The sequence below is a fragment of the Diospyros lotus genome, chromosome 2 (assembly GCF_014633365.1).
Source record: "Diospyros lotus cultivar Yz01 chromosome 2, ASM1463336v1, whole genome shotgun sequence".
Taxonomy (NCBI): Eukaryota; Viridiplantae; Streptophyta; class Magnoliopsida; order Ericales; family Ebenaceae; genus Diospyros; species Diospyros lotus.
Genome location: NC_068339.1, coordinates 24157342 through 24176235, shown reverse-complemented (window position 1 = coordinate 24176235; position 18894 = coordinate 24157342). Strand labels below are relative to the sequence as shown.

The window sequence follows — 18894 nt, the reverse complement described above, 5'->3', positions numbered from 1 at the left end:
TATTATAGTATTAATTTTACAGTAACAATATATCAAACCTGATGTTCTAATCAATGTTTTTAAAATTGGACTGGATGGACCAGCTCAGTGGCTGACAGAACAGTTTGATTCAGTTTTAAAAGGCCCCCAAAGAGAACAGTGGAGGCATTCAAATGATGGTTTGTTTCTAGGGAAATTAAATCGTTTTTAGAGTTTTTTTTTTTAACTTTAGGATTCATAATATATATATACAATACATGTACGTATGAATAAAAATATCATTTGAACATATAAGGATTGAGGGAAGATTTTAATGAAAAATCTTTTGCAAGTCCACGTGGCAGGACATAATCCAACTTGTCAAAACGCAGTACACATGTCGATCAGCAATTGGGGGCTGGCATATCCAAATTATCCAAGGGAGGGAAAGGGCAGATAAGGGCGTGGCTCTACATCACAGAAACAATACAAACAAATCGCAGAGAGAACACCGTCCACATCACCATCGCCCTCAACCTCAACCTCAACCTCACCCTCCCCCAATTGTATTTCCACTTATTAATTTGTTTCCCACTCGATCGCCCGTGGCAGAAAAATCTCTAAGCATAGGATGGCTCAGGCTATGGCCTCGATGGCTGGCTTACGCGGCTCCTCCCAGGCTGTCTTGGAGGGCAACCTCCAGCTCAGCGGCTCCGCCCGCTTGAACGCCGCCACCGGCCCCAGAATTGCATTGCCCCGCCTAGGCTTTGCCGTTAGAGCCCAGCATGGCTCCGCGTCCGCCGAGACCGAGACTAGCCGCCGGGCGGTGCTGGGTCTTGTCGCCGCCGGCCTAGCATCTGGTTCCTTCGTTCAAGCTGTGCTCGCCGCCGCCACTCCCATCAAGGTCGGACCTCCTCCGCCACCTTCCGGTGGTCTGCGTAAGTTTCCGGCCGCCCTGCTCATTCAAAAATAATGCTCATTATTTGTTTAATTGTGGACCTAATCATCTGATCCGGCTAGGTCAATTTTGAATCATTATCATAGATGGGAACTAATATAGTTCTCCAAACTGTAAGCGAATTAAGTGACCAGTTGGAAGAAATACCTAGTCTGTTGCCAGCTGCCTGCCTGATTGCTCGGGTGAAATACTTAATCTTCCTTTTGATTGCTTTTAAAAACAATTTAAAGGACTTGTAATTATTTTTGTTATAATTAATTTCTGTAAATTAAATATAACTAAAATATTTAAAATTTTATATTTATTAATTAAAAATACAATATCAGAATATATAATTATTTGGGTAAGTTATAATAGTCTGTAATTGCATATATTTGTTGGGTCGCATATGGTACCATAATGAACTGAAGAAGAAGAAGAAGAAGAAAGCTATAATTAATTCAATCATGGTGGGAAAATTTGCATGTTTGGCAGCTGGGACATTGAATTCCGACGAGCCAAGAGACCTGGATCTGGCGTACAAGGACCGATTCTTCCTGCAACCACTGCCTCCGGCGGCGGCGGCGGCGAGGGCGAAAGACTCTGCAAAAGACATTCTTAACGTGAAGGGGTTGATCGACAAGAAGGCCTGGCCTTACGTCCAAAACGACCTTCGCCTCAAGGCAGAGTACCTGCGCTATGACCTCAACACTGTCATTTCCGCAAAGCCCAAGGACCAGAAGAAGCCCCTCCAAGATCTCACTGGCAAGCTCTTCCAGACCCTCAGCGGAGTGAGTAAATTATAATCTTTCTTGCTGCGATGACAATGACAACAACAATCACGAGTTTTTATTGCACTTAGTGAAAATTACGTGAATTTTAACTTTTTTTACGCTGACTTGCTTTTGTTTCTTCTGTTCAGCTGGACCATGCTGCAAAGATCAAGAGCACCCCTGAAGCAGAGAAGTACTATGCTGAGACTGTTAGCGCACTCAAAGATGTGCTTGCCCAGCTTGGTTAAAGGGATCTAATGAACTGTTTGTGCATGTAATTTTAAGCTTTGCACCTAATTTATGAGACACTTCTGTTTGATCAGTGCTATCTGAAGGGAATTTATTTGAATTCAAGCAAATTAAGAGACAAACCTATTGACAACGCCTGAATCAAAAACTATGAAATACAGAAGCAAGAAGTAAAGACGATACCTCGACAAGGCTAGTTCTAGCCCGGGAGTTCTCTGGGTTCCTTGAAAAGTGACCATGGTTGGTTTATAGACACACAAAACACTTCTTCCCCTGGGGCCAGTTGCGCAGACTTTCTGAGAGGTAATATTGGAGTGAATGAGCTCATTATTCTTCGCATAAAACCATAAGTTTCCATGTCTAGCTGCATAGGGTTTGAACTTCTTAATTGCTGGATTTTCTTCCATAAAATTCATGGGGATGAATAAAAAAAACCTAACCTTTTCCCAAGATGAAAAGAGATTCTGCGGAACGTCGACTCTTGCAAAGGCTTCATTTACCATATCAACGCAAACTAGTCCAGAACTCCAGAATCCATCCTCTGCGATTGCTAAGCAGTAGATAACCCCATTAATTATTCGACCAAAACCAACACTTTTGACCCCTCGTGCCGAGATCACGCAAAGAAGCAACCTCTAGGAGTTTCCAAGAAGGAAGGTCTTTGCTTCCAAGAGAAAGAACTTCACAAAAATGTTCTCCATAATAGTAGATGGAGGCCACTCTATAATCACAAACAGATGGTACAAAATATATCACCATTGTCCTAATCCCTGGATGTGAATCAGGCAAGTCATGTACTTGTCTAGTCGAAGGATTTCTTACGCAAAATTTGCGAGTTGAATTGTTTCGCTCCACAAACAAGCCATGGCAACTATGCCGGATTGAGCATGCTTCCTTAGCACCACCTATGCTGGGATCTTCTCCTTTTAGTAGGTTCTGCTCATTTGCTTCTCAATGAAGCGCCGATCCAGAACCATGGCAAACCACTTGGCTCGTTTTTTTTTTTTTATTGTTTTCAAGTTATTTTTAATTTTTTAAAATAATAAAAATATATTTTTTTATTATTTTTAAAAATATATTTTTGAAAATAAAAAAATTATAAAAAAACCTAAAAACAACAAAAAAATTGTTTTTGAGTGTTTTCATCCAAAACAAATTTTAAACTCAAAATATATTTATTTATTTATTTATTCATATTTTATTATTGTAAAGAAAAAAAATATTACAAAATTCATTAACTTAAAAATGTATATATATTTTTAATAATATATTAACATTAAATATTTCTAATTTACTAAATAATCAAATTTATTGAATAAAATATCATTAAAAAGTTATTTTCAAAATTAAAAAAAACGTATTTTCTAATTTTCTGTTTTGAGAAATAGTTTTTCAAAATGATAAAGAAAAAGTATTTTTAATTTTTTTAAAATAGACTACTAAAACAAAAAATTAAAATTAAATTCAAAATTCAAAATTAAAAATTAAAAAGTAAAGAGAACGCAATCTTAATTTCTGAAGAACTCTTGAACCTGACTAACCTCTCCACATGCAACCGGCTCATTATCTCGACACCCAATTCATCAGGGATTGTTCCATGCTAGTGATTAACTTTGGACACGTCTTGATTAGTTTGCTTTTTGTAGCTTCTACTACTCTCTGCTTGCAAATTAACACTATAAGAGTTTCGATTTTTCTCGATGGTGAAAAAATCATCAAAAAAAATTGAAAAATTACCAGTAAAAATTTTCCCAATAGTAATTATAATCGTTGAAAATATCGTCGTTGGGAAAGCTTGCTGGCGGTTGAAAACTGCCAGTAAAGACTCTTTACCATAAACCACCAGTAAAAACAATCATTATCGGCAGTATTTTTAAATCGCTGAAAATTTCTAGCGGTTTCAAAAAATCGCCAGCAAAGTCAAAACTTTGCCGACGGTTTTCATAAACCATCGGCAAAGGCCAATCGTCGGCAAAACCCAATAAATTGCCGATAATTTTAAAAAACAATATCAAGATTATCTGAAGTTCTCAAGGAAAAACAAGATCAGGATTATCATATACTATTTAAAAGGAGTATTACAATTGGATCAAAGGAGCAAATATAGAGACAACGGCGATGTAATCCTTTCTAACCCAAAATAAAGACAGGACGGGGGCGAATTACCCAAAATAGAGACAAGGCAGGGGTGAATTTTGGTTGGTATTATATAAATCATATTCTCGGCGATTTCAAAAATCGTTGGGGATAGGTCAACATCATCGACAATTTATAAAAATCATCGGAGATGTGTATGTCATAGCTGGCAATTTTTGAAATCGCCTAGGATTGTGTTAAATCCCTGACGATTTTGTAAACTACAAGAAATTATGGTGTATTAACAGTCTCGCATTTATTGTAGAGAGGGTTTGTATTAAGAGTTTTTAACTCTTAGATTTATTTTCATTGTATTTGTTATAGTTTACCTAGTGTAAGCTAGAGAGCCCATTTGAGTAAGAGATTTATATTTTTTTAGTCGCGGATTAGAGGACCTACTCTGTTTGAGTAAGGGGTTTATAGTGAACTTATTTCAAAATCTTTAGTGGGAAGTTAAGCTAGTAGACTAGATTTGGAAAGTCAAACCACTATAAATCATCGTCTCATTGTGTTTGTGCCATATGTTTGTTTGTTCTTTTTAGCATCTCTATATCTCTTACTTAATTTGTATATTTAACTTCTCATCCATAAAGATTTCATATTCATTATTTTCAAGACGAGATCGTTTTTACACGGTTGATACCTTATTGTGCCAGTTAAAGTTTTAAGATTTAATGAAGGTGTGGTCTTCACATACTACATGTTTATTTCTTAAAAGAATTTTCAAGAGAAAATAATTATTTTTATACCAATTCACCTCTTTTTGGAGTGTGTCATAACATTTCAATCTTATCATTTTTCATAAATAATAAATAATAATACATAATATTTTTTTTAATTGAAAAAAATAATTTCGTGGTAGGAGCACCATGCTCTCTATCATGTTGGTCAGGGAGTTTCTGAAGCACGAAACCATGCTTCAACAACTCTCATTGGCGCCCCCTTTTCCATCTTCCATCAAAGTCAATGTCGATGCAAGCTTTGTGAATGGAAAATTAAGCACTTTGGACATATACTTGCAAGGAACACCGAAGATGCATTTTGGGCAACGATATGCTGCTCCTCCGAGACCTCTACCCCATTGGAAGCAAAAGCTTTTGCCTTTTGGGAAGCCACGCCCACGCTAATAGTAAACCTCACTGCTCAACGTACGCTTTCATCATGGATGCTAGAGACATCATGACACAATGTCCTTGCTAGAATGTAAACTTCGTCAATAGGCCAGCACACGAGGATCCCCATATTATTGGTTCAAAAGTGAAATCGCTCACTCCGGACGTCTCCACATCCTAGCTCGACAGAATGTGAAGGGATTAATTATGGTGATTCAGCTGAACACAGTGGCTAGACCCGAGCTCGCTGCGCATAAGGAGTCTCCCCTTTGGAGGATAACTCTTACACTGCCGTTGACGAGACTCGATCCTCGGTCTTGATCCAAGATTCACCACGAGAGGCACTTTGTGCCCCCTTCTTGACCAACTGGGCATCCCCATATTCTTGTCCCAAAAGATAATCGCTCACCCCAAATGCCCCACACCCGACTGACAGAATGTGAGGGGGTTAATTTTGGTGATTCAGTCGGGCACAGTGGCTAGACCAGTGCTCACTGCGCAAAAGAAGTCCCCATCATTTTAAGAGATTGCTTCCACACTGCTGCTGGCGAGACTCGATCCTTGATCCTTGTCTCAAACTTCACCTTGATGACACTTTGTGCCCCCAACTATGACCAACTGAGCTGCCCATGCGGGCGAGGCATCCCCATATTCTAACTACATGGGCATGGGATGGAAGCACTAATGTCAACCACAAGCAATGTCCATCCAATGCCAAGATGACTATTGTGATCACACCTTTGAATGCTTTCACCATTGTAATAGACATTGTAATTTCGTGTTTGCTACTTTTGATCCCCTTAAGCTGAGCTCAGGGCTCTTATATGTTATTTGTAAAGCAACATAAAAAAATAATAATAAATCAAATGCAAATTTCAAATTGAAGCAATTCTATATTGCCCGAATAACTCGTACAGACGCCTTACCGAAACCAAATTCGCAGTATTTTGACTGTCAATCTCGTCATTTTAATTTGTTTCGGCAACCACAGATTTTATCAAAAGAAGCGCCAATGTTCTCTTTTTCGAGCAGAGCAAGCCTCCTCCATCTTCCTCCTTCAAGCACAACCTCCAACCTCCTTCACACAGCCTTCTTCCTCCTTTCTCCTCGCCGACAACCTCTCATCGCCAGCACAACAAACCCCATCTTTCTTCCTCCTCCTTCCTCGCCGCCAGCACAGCAAACCCCCTCATTCTTCCTCATTCTTCCTCGCCGCCAGCACAGCAAGCCCCCCTTCCTTCCTCCTCCTCATTTTAGTTTATATCTTGATTAAGAATCGCTGCTAATAAACTCACTGCTGATTTTGGGATTGCGACACCATTCACTCTCCCAATGTTGTTGGGGTTGAAAATAACGACAATTTGGATGCTTAAATGGGTGGGTTAAGTAAATAAACGAGTGGTGGCACTGCTAGTGCTAGCCAATAGCCATGGGAAAAGATGTGGTTGAGACATCTCTCCCATCTCAAAGCGATAGGGGGCAATGCCCATTTTCTCCATTATTTGTTTGGCAGCTAAACAAAAATGTAAATGTTATTAATAAGGACAGCTTTGAGTGTATATCTTACACAAATATATATATATATATATATAAGAACAGTCACAAGATTATTCAAATTCTACTGTTTATTCTTATAATTTCTTTAGGATGGAGCAGGTCCATTGATTGATAATATATATATCACTAGAGGAGACGGACGCCGTAGGTGGAGGGGATGTACATTACGGTGGAGAGAGAGAGAGATAGGAAGACAATGGACAGAGGGAGAATGAGGAAGAACTTGCCAGGAAGCCTTCAATGGTAGATTTGTAATATTTTTGAGAGATGAGGGTAATTTTGTCAGAGCAATTTAATTTCGGTAAGGCGTCGGTACGAGTTGTTCGGGCAATGTAGAATTGCTCATCTAACAAAGGATAACACATATAAAGAGAGAGAACATGGACTGAGAAAATCAAAATTACTAGTGATTATCTAAACATTACAAATTTATTTTTAGATTCAAAATCATATATATCTAGATGGAGAAACAAAATTATGTCTTTAACAAAAGAAAAAACCAAATTATATGTACATATAATAAAATGAAAACTATTTAAAAATATGTGTTTGAGTTGAGGTGGGGTTGGGCTGGAGGATCCTACGCCCGCCCCATTTGGAGAATATATATATTTTTATATATTGGAATTGGCAGCCGTTGCCATTCCTAAACAGGAAAACCAAAGAAGCACACCGACCAGGAGAAAATGCAGGAGGCGATGGCCCACTGTTTTTTTATTTCTTCTGTTCAGCTCAGGTACTGTATGCAGAGACTGTAACCACCCTCAAATACCCAATCTACTGAACTGTTTGTGTAATTGTAAGCTTTGCTTCAGATTGATGATCAATTCGAGCAAACCATGCTGCAATCCTACCAATAGTATCTGAAACAAAAACTACGTACCGAATAGAAAAGTAAGAAGTTGATGGCATCTGAACCAAAAACTACAAAGTGGGAAAGGTGTAGCTTGGGAGATCTTCTCTAGGCTGTTCTTCTTCAGTTCTCATTCCTTGTAGAGTAACCAAGGTTTGTTTATAGACGTACAAACACTTCTTCCGCAGAGATGACAAATCACGGATAGTCTGAAAGGCAATATCGTAGCAAATCATCCTATGATTCCACCCATAAAGCCACAAGTTTCCATCGCAAGCAGCAAAGGGCTTGAAATTCTTCATTGCTGGATTTTCTTTCATAAAATTCATGGGGACGACAATCTTGTTCTTGGCCCATATTTGATTCCTGACATCTTCCAACACCCAGATGATGAGCCTATCTTCCACTATACTGGCAACCGAAGGTTTATGATCCCAGTCGAAGAATTTAACCATTTTCCACGATGGAAAGAGACGCCGCGGCACATTTACTCTCGTAAAGGCTTCATTTACCATGTCAAGGCAAAGCATTCCCGAATCCCAGAAGCCATCCTCCCCAGTTGCAATGAAGTAGATGACCCCATTCATCGACAAAATCCAACCCTTTTGGCCCCTCTTAATTAGATCTCGCAAAGGACCAACTTCGAGGAGTCTCCAATCTTTATCTTTGCTTCCGAGAGAAAGGACTTCACAGAAAACATATCCATCCCGTTCTACATCACTATAGATGGAGGCCACTCTATAATCACAAGCGGATGGAACAAAATACAACTCCATTATTATCATCCAAGGGCGATGATCAGGCAAGTCGAGTACTTGTCTAGTCGCAGGATTTCTTATACGAAACTTCTTGGTCAAATTGCTCCGCTCTAGCAACAAGCCATGGCAAGTATTCCAGATTGAGAATGCTTCTTTAGTCCCCCCACCTATTCCAGGATTTTCTTCTTCTTCTTCTTTGGCAAACTGCTGAATATAATTGCTTCTGCTCATATGCTTCTCAATGAATCGTCGATCCTGAATCATGGAAAACCATTTCTTGGAGACACTCTTGAACCTAATCAAGCTCTCTGGCGGCAACCAGCTCATTATCTCGGTGATCATTTCATCGGGCAGGTCCGGCAGGGGCTGTTCCATGCTAGTGATCAGTTGTCAGTTGCTTCTCGCAGCCTCTGTTACAGCTCTGCCAGCAGAGATTTCCCCCCTTCTCCTGGGATACTTAGACGCCCCAAAGTAATACTGAAAGAACATATACAAACGTAATATCATGCAATCGCAGAAATTAGGAGAAGCCATTTTGTGCCCCCAACGGGCCACATTGGCGAAAAATGTTGGAGCCCTATGCCAAGCTAAGTAATCATATTTCTAAAAGATTTTCTAACAAAGAAACATATTGATGTAAATGTGTGTACGAGTTTAACATGATCACTTACGCCATGCCCCCAAGGCACAATATATAATTTCCAGCAAATTGGCCAAGGAATACCACGTTGTTAACAGAAACGAGGAAGACGGAAACAATGAATCCCGTGTGTATATACACAGATTGATTTACAAGATAAGCCTACTGAAGATATGATTTCTTTTAATAAATGTGAACAAACTCGAACTCAAACTCAAAATCAAACTAATCAATCTCAAACTAATCCTAATCTTTGAAGATTCTTGTAAAATTAACGAAGCGATCTCCATCTGCAAACAGAGCCTGAGATTAAAAAGCGGCCAGATCAAAGATGAGAAGAGAAGACGATCGTAGGGTTTATCAGTGACAGAAGACAGATCTTTTGATGCATCATTATAAGTTCATGGATAATGGACGCAGCGCTTAGCGACTTACCGATGGAGAAGATGAAGAAGGCAGACGCAGAGAGAAGCCGTTCTTGATCCCCCAAAATTTGGACCCTACGTTATTATAGTATATTATATTATATTATATATATATTTGATCATCCCTTAATCGTACATGATTCGAGTCAAATCGCCAAAATATGATCCCCATGTCTTGTAATTGACGGGATTTTAGGGGTTATAATTTGGTATATATGGATATTTAGGGGTGAGGTGAAGCGATTATTATGGTTTCTTGGAAACTAATGGGAACCCAACCCATATTGTGATTCCAATTGTGTTAAAATTAATTTTATAGAAACCATAATGATAAAATTAAAGTCAACCCAAATAAAATCAAATTTAATTTTAGTATCAATCATGATTAATTCAAGTTTGATTTATGTAAAATTCGAATTAACAGCATTTATGAGCATCCCTAATCAATAAACAGGTTGCATTGTACAGATATAAGGGTAAGCCAAAATTTCAAGATTTATATTTTCAAATATAATAAAATAATCATGAGATATTAATACTCATTCATGAACATATATGTAAGCTCTGAGCCCGAGGGGATTTGTTAATGGAAAAGGATATATAAATAACATTATCATTTCCATAACCTACACTTGAAATTTTTAAAATTTGATATAATAATATCAAGAATGCCAATCACTATTCAAAAATTGCACATATTTAAAAAAAAAAATTAGATTATTCCTAAGATTAGACTCATAACAATCTTTTACAAAATTACATTAATTTATAAAATGTGGATGCATGTAATAATTAATTTTGTGAACTATTAGGAGTGTCAAGTGTGATTTATTTTAAATAAATATGAACAAAATATAAATAGTAATATATAAAAAAATCATAAACAGTATAAAATAAGGACTAATTAATAAATAATTAATTATACAGTAATATACTATAAATTAAAAATTGGAATAATCAATAATATAAATATTAGTATTATTTATATTCAAAATATTAATAATCGCATACTTGTCTGATCTCTAAACATATTTACGTAAAACAATAAAAAATAAAACTAAAGTTACGTATTAGTATTGATAGTTCTGCCACTTCAATTATATAAAACTTAATCGTTATCGTATAATGATTTGATTTATAAAATATCTAATCATTCTCTGATACTAATTTTAATTTTTTATGATTTGTATAATTATAAAATTTTAATCATTATCTAGTAATGATTTAGGTATTTCTGTAGTTATAAAATTTTAATTATTATCTAATGATGATTTTAATTTTTATAATTATGATTTTTTTTATAATTTTTAAATTATGCTTTCACCCTTTTGCTATTGACTCCTTAGGTTCACACTAAACAGGAACTAGAAAAATTACTAACTATTTTAATAATATTTATTAGAATTTTTTCTAATTTGTATTAAAACTCTTTTAATTCATTTTCTAGGGGAATCATTCTATAAGCTTGTGTGATAGCACACATTTTTCATAAAAAATGTATAATTATTACATATATTTTCTATGGAAATAATCAAACACTCTTAATTTTTCTATGAAATTTATTTTCTAAAGAGGTGGGGTGGTTTTTGTTTTTTAGGCAATCATTAGCTAGAATTAAATTCTAAGTAATACAATCAAACACACTCTATATATTTCTATAAATTATTAGTTGTGAACATTCTATTAATTACCATACAATTCAATCATTCTATTAATTTATATCCCAATAAAATTTATTAGGGTATGGAATAAATTTCAAACCCTTTGATTAAATCATATATGTCCAATTTAACTAATGTTAACTTTTTTTGTGAAATTAGAAATTCTTTCCTAATATCCACGTCATCTTAGATAAGATTTTCTAGAGTAACATCTTGGAAGACCACCTATTAAACAATAATGATAGATATTTCATGTGACACTCGTGCTTCCAAGCAAGATATACCAAGCCCAACATCCCTTCAAAATAAAGATTTTATTATGATTTTCTTAGAGCGTGGATTGGGGTGAGACCCACCTCCCTTGAAAATTAATTTGGCGAAACTCAAGATATCCTAAGTTAATAAAAAAAAAAAAAGGAAGAAGATATACAAAATTCAACTTTGCATACTTATATAAGCTATGATAAGCTATACACAAAGTATGATAAGCTATACACAAAACAATCATGATGCTCTTAAGCCTAAGGATCACATCTAAAGATATCACTAAACATCATCTCAGGATTATCTTCCAGGGTATAATTCTAACAATCTAATCAACATTAAGACACCTAAAAACATGTTTATAAATGACCCTTAATTTTATGTTTGGAGTCATGCTTGTTGAAATGTCATAATTTAATCGAAAGAGAATGTTTTCTTCTGATTAGTAAACATAGCCTGCCTATCCTTGATTTAATGAACTTTAAATTCTAAATTGTAAATACTAAACCCTAATTCCCTATTAGCAAAACATGATGGGAGTTGGTTCTAGCTTTGCTAAAAAGAGTGACCTGTTTAATTTATCCATTTTTAACGGGATTTTAAGTGAGATCGAAAAAGTATCCATAAAATCGGATCGTAAAATCGAATCGTAAAATCGTAAGATTTTAGAGATAATTAAAAATACCTTTCAATTTTTGTAAATATATGATTATAATAACATAATTTTGTAGAAAATGAATTAATATATTTTAATAACCTGATTATTTCTTATTATAGTTCAAAAGATGATACTTCCAAAGTATAGCTCAAAAACTAGCAGGTTGGTATAGGCAATTTAGAGGCAAAATATAAGTAATTTAGAGGTAAAATATAGTTTAAAATTCTTTAGAGAATTCTTTCAATGTCTTCAATTAGATTTATGTTGTATTTTTTTCTTGATTTAACATTAATTAAATCAAGTAAAATCCCGATTTGGGGTTTGGTGGTCCATTAATTAATTACTTGTTTGTTTTGATTTACTTATGCAATTAATGTTAAATCAAGTAAAAATTATAATTTAAATCAAGTAAATTGGAACTTATGCAATTAATGTTAGATGCTATGTGACATTGGAACTTATGCCATCAATGTTAAATCAAGTTCCAATTTAGAGGCAAAATATAACAATTCATTGCATAAGTTCCAATGTCAGATGCTATGTGACATTGAGACGTTAGAAGGATCCTCTAAATTGTAACTTAAATCAATGAAAGTCTTTGAATCGTAAAATCGTTTAGCAATCTCTGAAGCGTAAAATCGTATATGTAAAATTGAGATTTTATAAGATTTTTATCCCAAATTGGATTTTACATGGGATTTGAATCGTTTAGGGGTCTTCGAATTGTAAAATCATAAAATCATACGCGTAAAATCAAAATTTTAACAACAATGATCCTAATCTTCTTTGTTATCTTGTTTGAGCTTTTATATATATATATATATATATATGGATATCAGTATAAACTCATATATATTCATTGTCCTTTGGGTGTGGAGTAGACCTATAATAAATGACAGACTATGAACACTAGATAATTACACTTAAATTTGTGTGTGAACTTGTCTTTAGGAAGGCATATTAACCTTTGTCATCGAGAGAAAATCACTACATATATAATCTCTAAATGATAAACAAAATCTTAAAATGACAAACCCTACCCAAAAGGAACCTAACAACACACCACGAGAGACTAGGCCAATAAGAACTAGCAAGAACCCTATTTTTGCATCCACCAAGCTCTATGTTTGCATCTAGTGAGTTTAATCGACTCATCAAGTGAAATAGGAACTACAAATGCCCAAATCAACTGCTAAAACTCTACCAAATAAATGATAATCGCACCACAAAATAGGCAATGTTCACACATCCAAATAGAGGGGGAGGAGGGGAATATAATGCCATACCTACAAATAAGTTTGGAATCAACTATAATGACGCCATGTGTAGCAACAACAACCAGATCATCACTATGAGACACACAAATATGGTTAGGACAGATAGAGAAAGAGAGAGCGATTGGGGAGGGGGAAGAGACTTACCGGGAGAGACACACCAAGGAGAGAGGAGAGTCCGGCATTCCATAGATAGAGATAGTGTTGTTTTTGTTTCCCAAAGAGGCCCAAGGCTATGACGAAATATTCGAGTTTATCTTCATAGGCTTCGGCCTGGGATTGAAGTACCGTCTAAAATACCACCCATTGGCAGCCCATTAAAAGTCGGGCCATAAGCCCTTAATTAGGCATTTGGAGGAGAAATGGGCTGAGCCCATTTGCTCAAGGCTTAAGGAAGCCCAAGCCGAGCCCAAGCCCAAGCCAAATGGCCATTTGCAACCGTGCCCTAGCACCACCATATAAAAGGCATTTTTTCTGCCTTCTTTGCCCTCATTTGACGGCCTCTCTCTCTTTCTCTCTTCCTCTCTTTGCTCTCCCGATCCTTTCCTTCGATGGCTGAGATCCGTAAGCTGGTTCTTTCCTTCTTCGGTCAGATCTCATCCTCTTGGAGTGATCTTCCTTTCCTTTGGGAAGCCCATGGTCGGTCGGTGAGTAGCCTCTATTTACTTGGCGCGACAGATCCGCTTGAGGTAAGTTCTCGGGGGTACTGTTCTTCATCTCATATCTCTGTGATCGTTCTTGTTCCTTAGTGGATCTTGTGGTGAACGTTACCTGTGTGGTTTTGGGAGAAGATTGGTGTTCTGGCCGAGAGGGTTTAGGGTTCCGATTTGGGGGTCTTGTGTGGCTTGTCCCTTGTGAGCTTCCGTGAGGCTTGGTGTCCCTATTTTGGTGTTACCTGGGTGGTATAATCTGGACTGACTCAGATCTGAGCCATGTTCTTGGCTGATATGTTCGATATCTATTTGGTTTGATTATATATTGCTCTAACCTCTTTTCTGTTTTGAATTAGTAATCTTCCGCAACAAATGGTATCAGAGCCTTGTGTGGCTCCTGGGTTGTGCAAAATCAAACCCTAATCGAAAAAGCCCTCTGGTTTCTTCGATCGATTTTTTCACGGTAAGATGTTCTAGGGTTTACTTGAAACCCGAATCGGTTAACTCCTATTGCTTTGTGCAGTGAATGATTCGGGGTAAACCAACCCCAGATTCGTGATCATCAGTCCAAGTAGCTTCGCCCTGACCGACGCGTGCCAATCTACACTCCGGCTGGTAACGGCGCGTGTAGTAACAGACTTTGGCGCGTGAAGGTTGGCAGGCTCAAGAGATCCGACCCGATTCCATTCTAGATCTCTCTCTTGAGATCTAGCTCGGTAAATTTTTGTATCAGCTTTAGTTATTTGTTTTGCTGTTACTGTTCTCAAATTTTTTTTTTTTGCCGATACATTCCTAGTGCATTCTGATAATTTACTGTGTGTGATATCAGTTATTCTTGGCTGTGTGCAAATCTATAATACTGATTACTTTATCAGTCTTCACTACTCTGTTTAGTCCTGATCAGTTCTGTTTTATTAACCACTTGAGAATTTGTTGCCTGAATTAATTTTAAAACTGTGTGTTTGTATTAAATTTTAATTAGGCTGCATATTCCGTGTGAAACTCATATACTTAGTGAGTATGACTACACACTTTGAACTAGAGGTTTTCAATGGGAAGGGGGACTTTTCTATTTGGCAACAAAAAATGAAGGGGATCTTAGTACAACAAAAGGTATCTAAGGCCATAGATGGTAAATACCCTGAAGGTACTAAAGAAGAACAAATACTAGAAGCTGATGAATTGGCATACACTTCAATAATCTTACACCTCTCGGATTCAGTGTTAAGAAAGGTAGGAAAACTTAACACAACTAAAGAGCTATGGGAAAAATTGAAAAAATTATATGTAAAGAAGTCTACACCAAATAAACTCTATTTGTTAGAAATTTTTTTCAGTTTTAAGATTGACCCCTCTAAGGATCTAGATGACAATTTAGATGTCTTCAACAAATTAGTTCAAGATATCACTAATTGTGGTGAAACAGTATCTGAAGAATATAAGGCTGTGATCTTATTAAATGCAATTCTAGATATCTATAAAGAGGTAAAAAATGCCATTAAGTATGGTAGGGATACCTTAACACCTGAAATTGTTATAGATTCTTTAAGAAGTAAAGAAATAGAACTTAAACATGAGAAAAGGCATGGTGAGGTCCATATGATAAGAGGTAGGTCCCAATTTAAAAATCAAGAGGGAGGTAGTAAGAAAAAGGGTAGAAGTAGGTCCAAATCCAAAAACCGAGGTAAGGGGAAAAAGTGCTATGGGTGTGGTAAGATTGGGCACTTTATTAAAGATTGCTATGCAGAGAAAAATAAAAATAAAGAAAAGGGTAAGGATCAAGAAGAAGCTAATATAGTAACCTCATATGATCCTAGTGAAGTCTACATGCTCTTAGATTCTGATTCCACTGAAATTAATGTTGCTGCAAAATCATACATGCATGAATGGATCTTAGATTCAGGAGCATCATTTCATGTTACATCACAAAAACATTGGTTTGAAAACTTGCATGAATCTGAAGGTGGGCATGCCATAGTATGCAGTAACTTAGCATATAAAATCATTGGGATAGGAAACATCTCTGTTAAGTTAGACAATGGCTATGCCTTAAATTTAAAAGATGTTAGATATATACCTGAAATGGCTAGAAATTTAATTTCAGTTGGAGAATTAGAAAAGAGTGGTCTTACTGGAAAAATTGAAAATGGGGTGTTAAAAATGTTTAAAGGATCAATGGTAGTATGTAAAGGGGTAAGGAGAAATGGGATCTATGTATTAAATGCTGAGGTAATTAATAATCTAGGATCCCATATAGCATCAATCAATCCTGATGTCACTATCAAGTGGCACAACATGTTAGCACATGTGAGTATTAAAGGGCTTAAGTTGCTAAGTGATAAAGGTGTTTTTGGTAAGGACTTTGTGTCTGATATCCATTTCTGTGATCATTGTGTCCTAGGAAAACATCATAGGCTATCTTTCTCCTCTAATGTTCATAGAGCCTCTAGAGCCTTAGAATACATTCATTCAGATCTTTGGGGGCCAGCATCAAAACCCATATCAGGTGGCAATAGGTATTTTTTGTCTATGATTGATGATTACTCTAGGCGAGTTTGGATTGTTCTCTTAAAAGATAAATCAGAAACTTTTAAAAGTTTTAAAAACTGGAAAACTCAAATAGAAAATCAAACTGACAAGAAAATAAAATACCTTAGGACTGATAATGGCTTAGAATTTTGCAATTCTGATTTTGATAACCTATGCAAGGAGTATGGAATTACTAGGCATAGAACAGTCCCCTACACTCCTCAACAGAATGGAGTAGCTGAGAGGATGAATAAGACCCTCTTAGATAAGGTTAGATGTATGATGATTAGTTCTAATATACCTAAGTCATTATGGGGAGAAGCAGTTATGACTGCATGTTACCTAGTTAATCTTACTCCTTCAATTGCATTAAATGGTGATACTCCTTATGAAAAATGGCATGGAAAATGTGCCAACTACTCAATTCTTAGAACCTTTGGTTGTGCAGCCTTCACTCATCAAAATGAGGGAAAATTAGAGCCGAGAGCTAAGAAATGTGTTTTCTTAGGATATCCTGAGGGAGTCAAAGGGTATAGGCTATGGGATAGAAACCAAAAGGGAATAAGAATCATTATAAGTAAAGATGTCACATTTAATGAATCAGAAATGCCTTGTACAAAGCCTTGTGGTGACAAAATTAATGAGGACAAGAGTCCTCAAGAAGAGTTGAAAAACTCAAGCACCCAAGCCTCTACGAATCCAAATCAGGTGGAGAACACTTCTTCAACCTCTAGTGAAGTAGAAAGTCAAAATCAGCCTGAAGTAAATGAGGAGAGAGAAACAATAGAAGATTTTCAAAATGATCAGCCATCACTTTCTGATTACCAATTAGCTAGGGATAGGGAAAGAAGGTCTCATAGGTTACCTCAAAGATTAGCCTCAGATTTTGAATTAGCCTATGCAAGCTATCAAGACCTAGCTGAAAATGAGCCTAACACATATGAGGAAGCCATAAGAAGTAAATACTCAAAAGAATGGATAGAAGCAATGAAAGAGGAGATGAGTTCCCTCAACAAGAACCAAACTTGGGAATTAGTCCCTAGACCTAAGGATAAGTCCATTGTAGGTTGCAAGTGGATTTATAGGGTTAAGGAGGGTACAACTGATAGAGAACCAATAAGGTTTAAGGCTAGGTTAGTAGCCAAGGGATTTACACAAAAGGAAGGGGTAGATTATAATGAGATTTTTTCACCAGTTGTTAAGTACACTACCATTCGTGTCATGCTTGCATTAGTTGCATATTTTGACTGGGAACTTGAATAACTAGATGTAAAGACTGCTTTCTTGCATGGTGATTTAGAAGAAAAAAATCTTTATGTATCAACCCAAAGGTTTTGAAGACAAAAGAAAGCCTGATTTTGTGTGTTTCTTAAAAAAATCCTTATATGGTTTAAAACAGTCCCCAAAACAGTGGTATAAACATTTTGACTCCTTTGTTAAAACAATTGGTTTTAAAAGAAGTGAGTTTGATCATTGCTTGTATTTTCAGCACAAAAATAATGATGACTGTGTGTTTCTTTTACTTTATGTTGATGATATGCTTCTTATTGGTCCTGATGTCAAAAAGATAAATAGCATAAAATCTGCATTAGGTGGAGAATTTGACATGAAAGACCTAGGAATGGCTAAGAGAATCCTAGGTATGGAAATTGAAAGAGATAGGTCAAATTCTATGTTATTTTTGCATCAAACAGCATATGTGTTAAAATTTTTAAAAAGATTTGGTATGCATGATAGTAAATCAGTATCTTTGCCTTTAGGAAACCATTTCATATTATCTAAAGATAAATCTCCTGATAATGAGGAAGAAAAAGAATATATGAATAGAATCCCTTACTCAAATGCTATAGGTTCTGTCATGTATCTCATGGTATGTACTAGGCCAGACCTAGCCTATGCAGTTAGTATTCTCAGCAGATTTATGACAAACCCAGGTCCCTATCACTGGGAAGCAGTGAAATGGTTATTAAAGTATTTAAGAGGCACCTATAATGTAGGATTAATATATAAGCATAAGTCTAATAATGTGATATTAAAGGGGTTTACTGATTCAGACTATGCTGGTGATAGAGATAATAGGAAGTCCACATCATCCTATGTATTTACTTTGTGTGAATCATGCATTAGTTGGAAGTCTCAGCTTCAACATATTGTTGCCCTCTCCACCACCGAGTCTGAATACATTGCTGCTACAGAGGCTATTAAGGAAGCTCTGTGGTTTAAGGGATTGCTAAATGAACTATGTGTTCTTAATGAAAATGTGACTGTTTTCTCTGATAGTCAATCTGCAATTCATTTATGTAAAAATCCTGTTTTTCACGAACGCACCAAACATATAGATGTGAGACTGCATTTTATTCGTGATATCGTATCTCAAAACATTATTAGATTGGAAAAAGTGCTTTCTGAATATAATCCTGCTGATATGGGAACTAAAATTTTGCCTGTGGCTAAATT

The 18894-nt window shown here is 36.2% G+C and overlaps 2 protein-coding genes and 1 long non-coding RNA gene across 4 annotated transcripts; 1 reads left to right on the top strand and 2 right to left on the bottom strand.

Annotated features, from left to right (window-relative positions):
• Window positions 1-467: 467 nt before the first annotated feature.
• On the top strand, window positions 468-1990 carry LOC127793707 (oxygen-evolving enhancer protein 3, chloroplastic). The gene is made up of 3 exons (XM_052324393.1): window positions 468-896; window positions 1391-1686; window positions 1818-1990. Exons 1-3 carry the CDS (start codon window positions 590-592, stop codon window positions 1914-1916), a joined length of 702 nt encoding a protein of 233 aa, XP_052180353.1. The 5' UTR covers window positions 468-589; the 3' UTR covers window positions 1917-1990.
• On the bottom strand, window positions 1548-2830 carry LOC127793708 (uncharacterized). The gene is made up of 2 exons (XR_008021486.1): window positions 2358-2830; window positions 1548-2281 (listed from the first exon to the last, which is right to left on the bottom strand). It is a non-coding gene; the product is annotated as an uncharacterized LOC127793708 (long non-coding RNA).
• Window positions 2831-7174: 4344 nt separating this feature from the next.
• LOC127794094 (putative F-box protein At3g52320) lies at window positions 7175-9563 on the bottom strand. 2 transcript variants are annotated; one of them, XM_052324985.1, is made up of 2 exons: window positions 9005-9402; window positions 7175-8810 (listed from the first exon to the last, which is right to left on the bottom strand). In XM_052324985.1, the coding sequence occupies exon 2, from the start codon at window positions 8706-8708 to the stop codon at window positions 7647-7649; it is 1062 nt and encodes a 353-aa protein (XP_052180945.1). In that variant the 5' UTR covers window positions 8709-8810; window positions 9005-9402; the 3' UTR covers window positions 7175-7646. The 2 variants fall into 2 exon arrangements, with proteins under 2 accessions (XP_052180945.1, XP_052180944.1); XM_052324984.1 differs by lacking the exon at window positions 9005-9402 and adding an exon at window positions 9409-9563 and having other exon boundaries at window positions 7176-8810.
• Between the last annotated feature and the right edge of the window lie 9331 nt (window positions 9564-18894).

Coding starts and splice junctions, on each gene's coding strand:
- LOC127793707 (XM_052324393.1), top strand. CDS start 590: ATGGCTCAGGCTATGGCCTCGATGGCTGGCTTACGCGGCTCCTCCCAG. Junction 897..1,390: donor GCCACCTTCCGGTGGTCTGC/GTAAGTTTCCGG, acceptor CATGTTTGGCAG/CTGGGACATTGAATTCCGAC. Junction 1,687..1,817: donor TCTTCCAGACCCTCAGCGGA/GTGAGTAAATTA, acceptor TCTTCTGTTCAG/CTGGACCATGCTGCAAAGAT.
- LOC127794094 (XM_052324984.1), bottom strand. CDS start 8,708: ATGGAACAGCCCCTGCCGGACCTGCCCGATGAAATGATCACCGAGATA.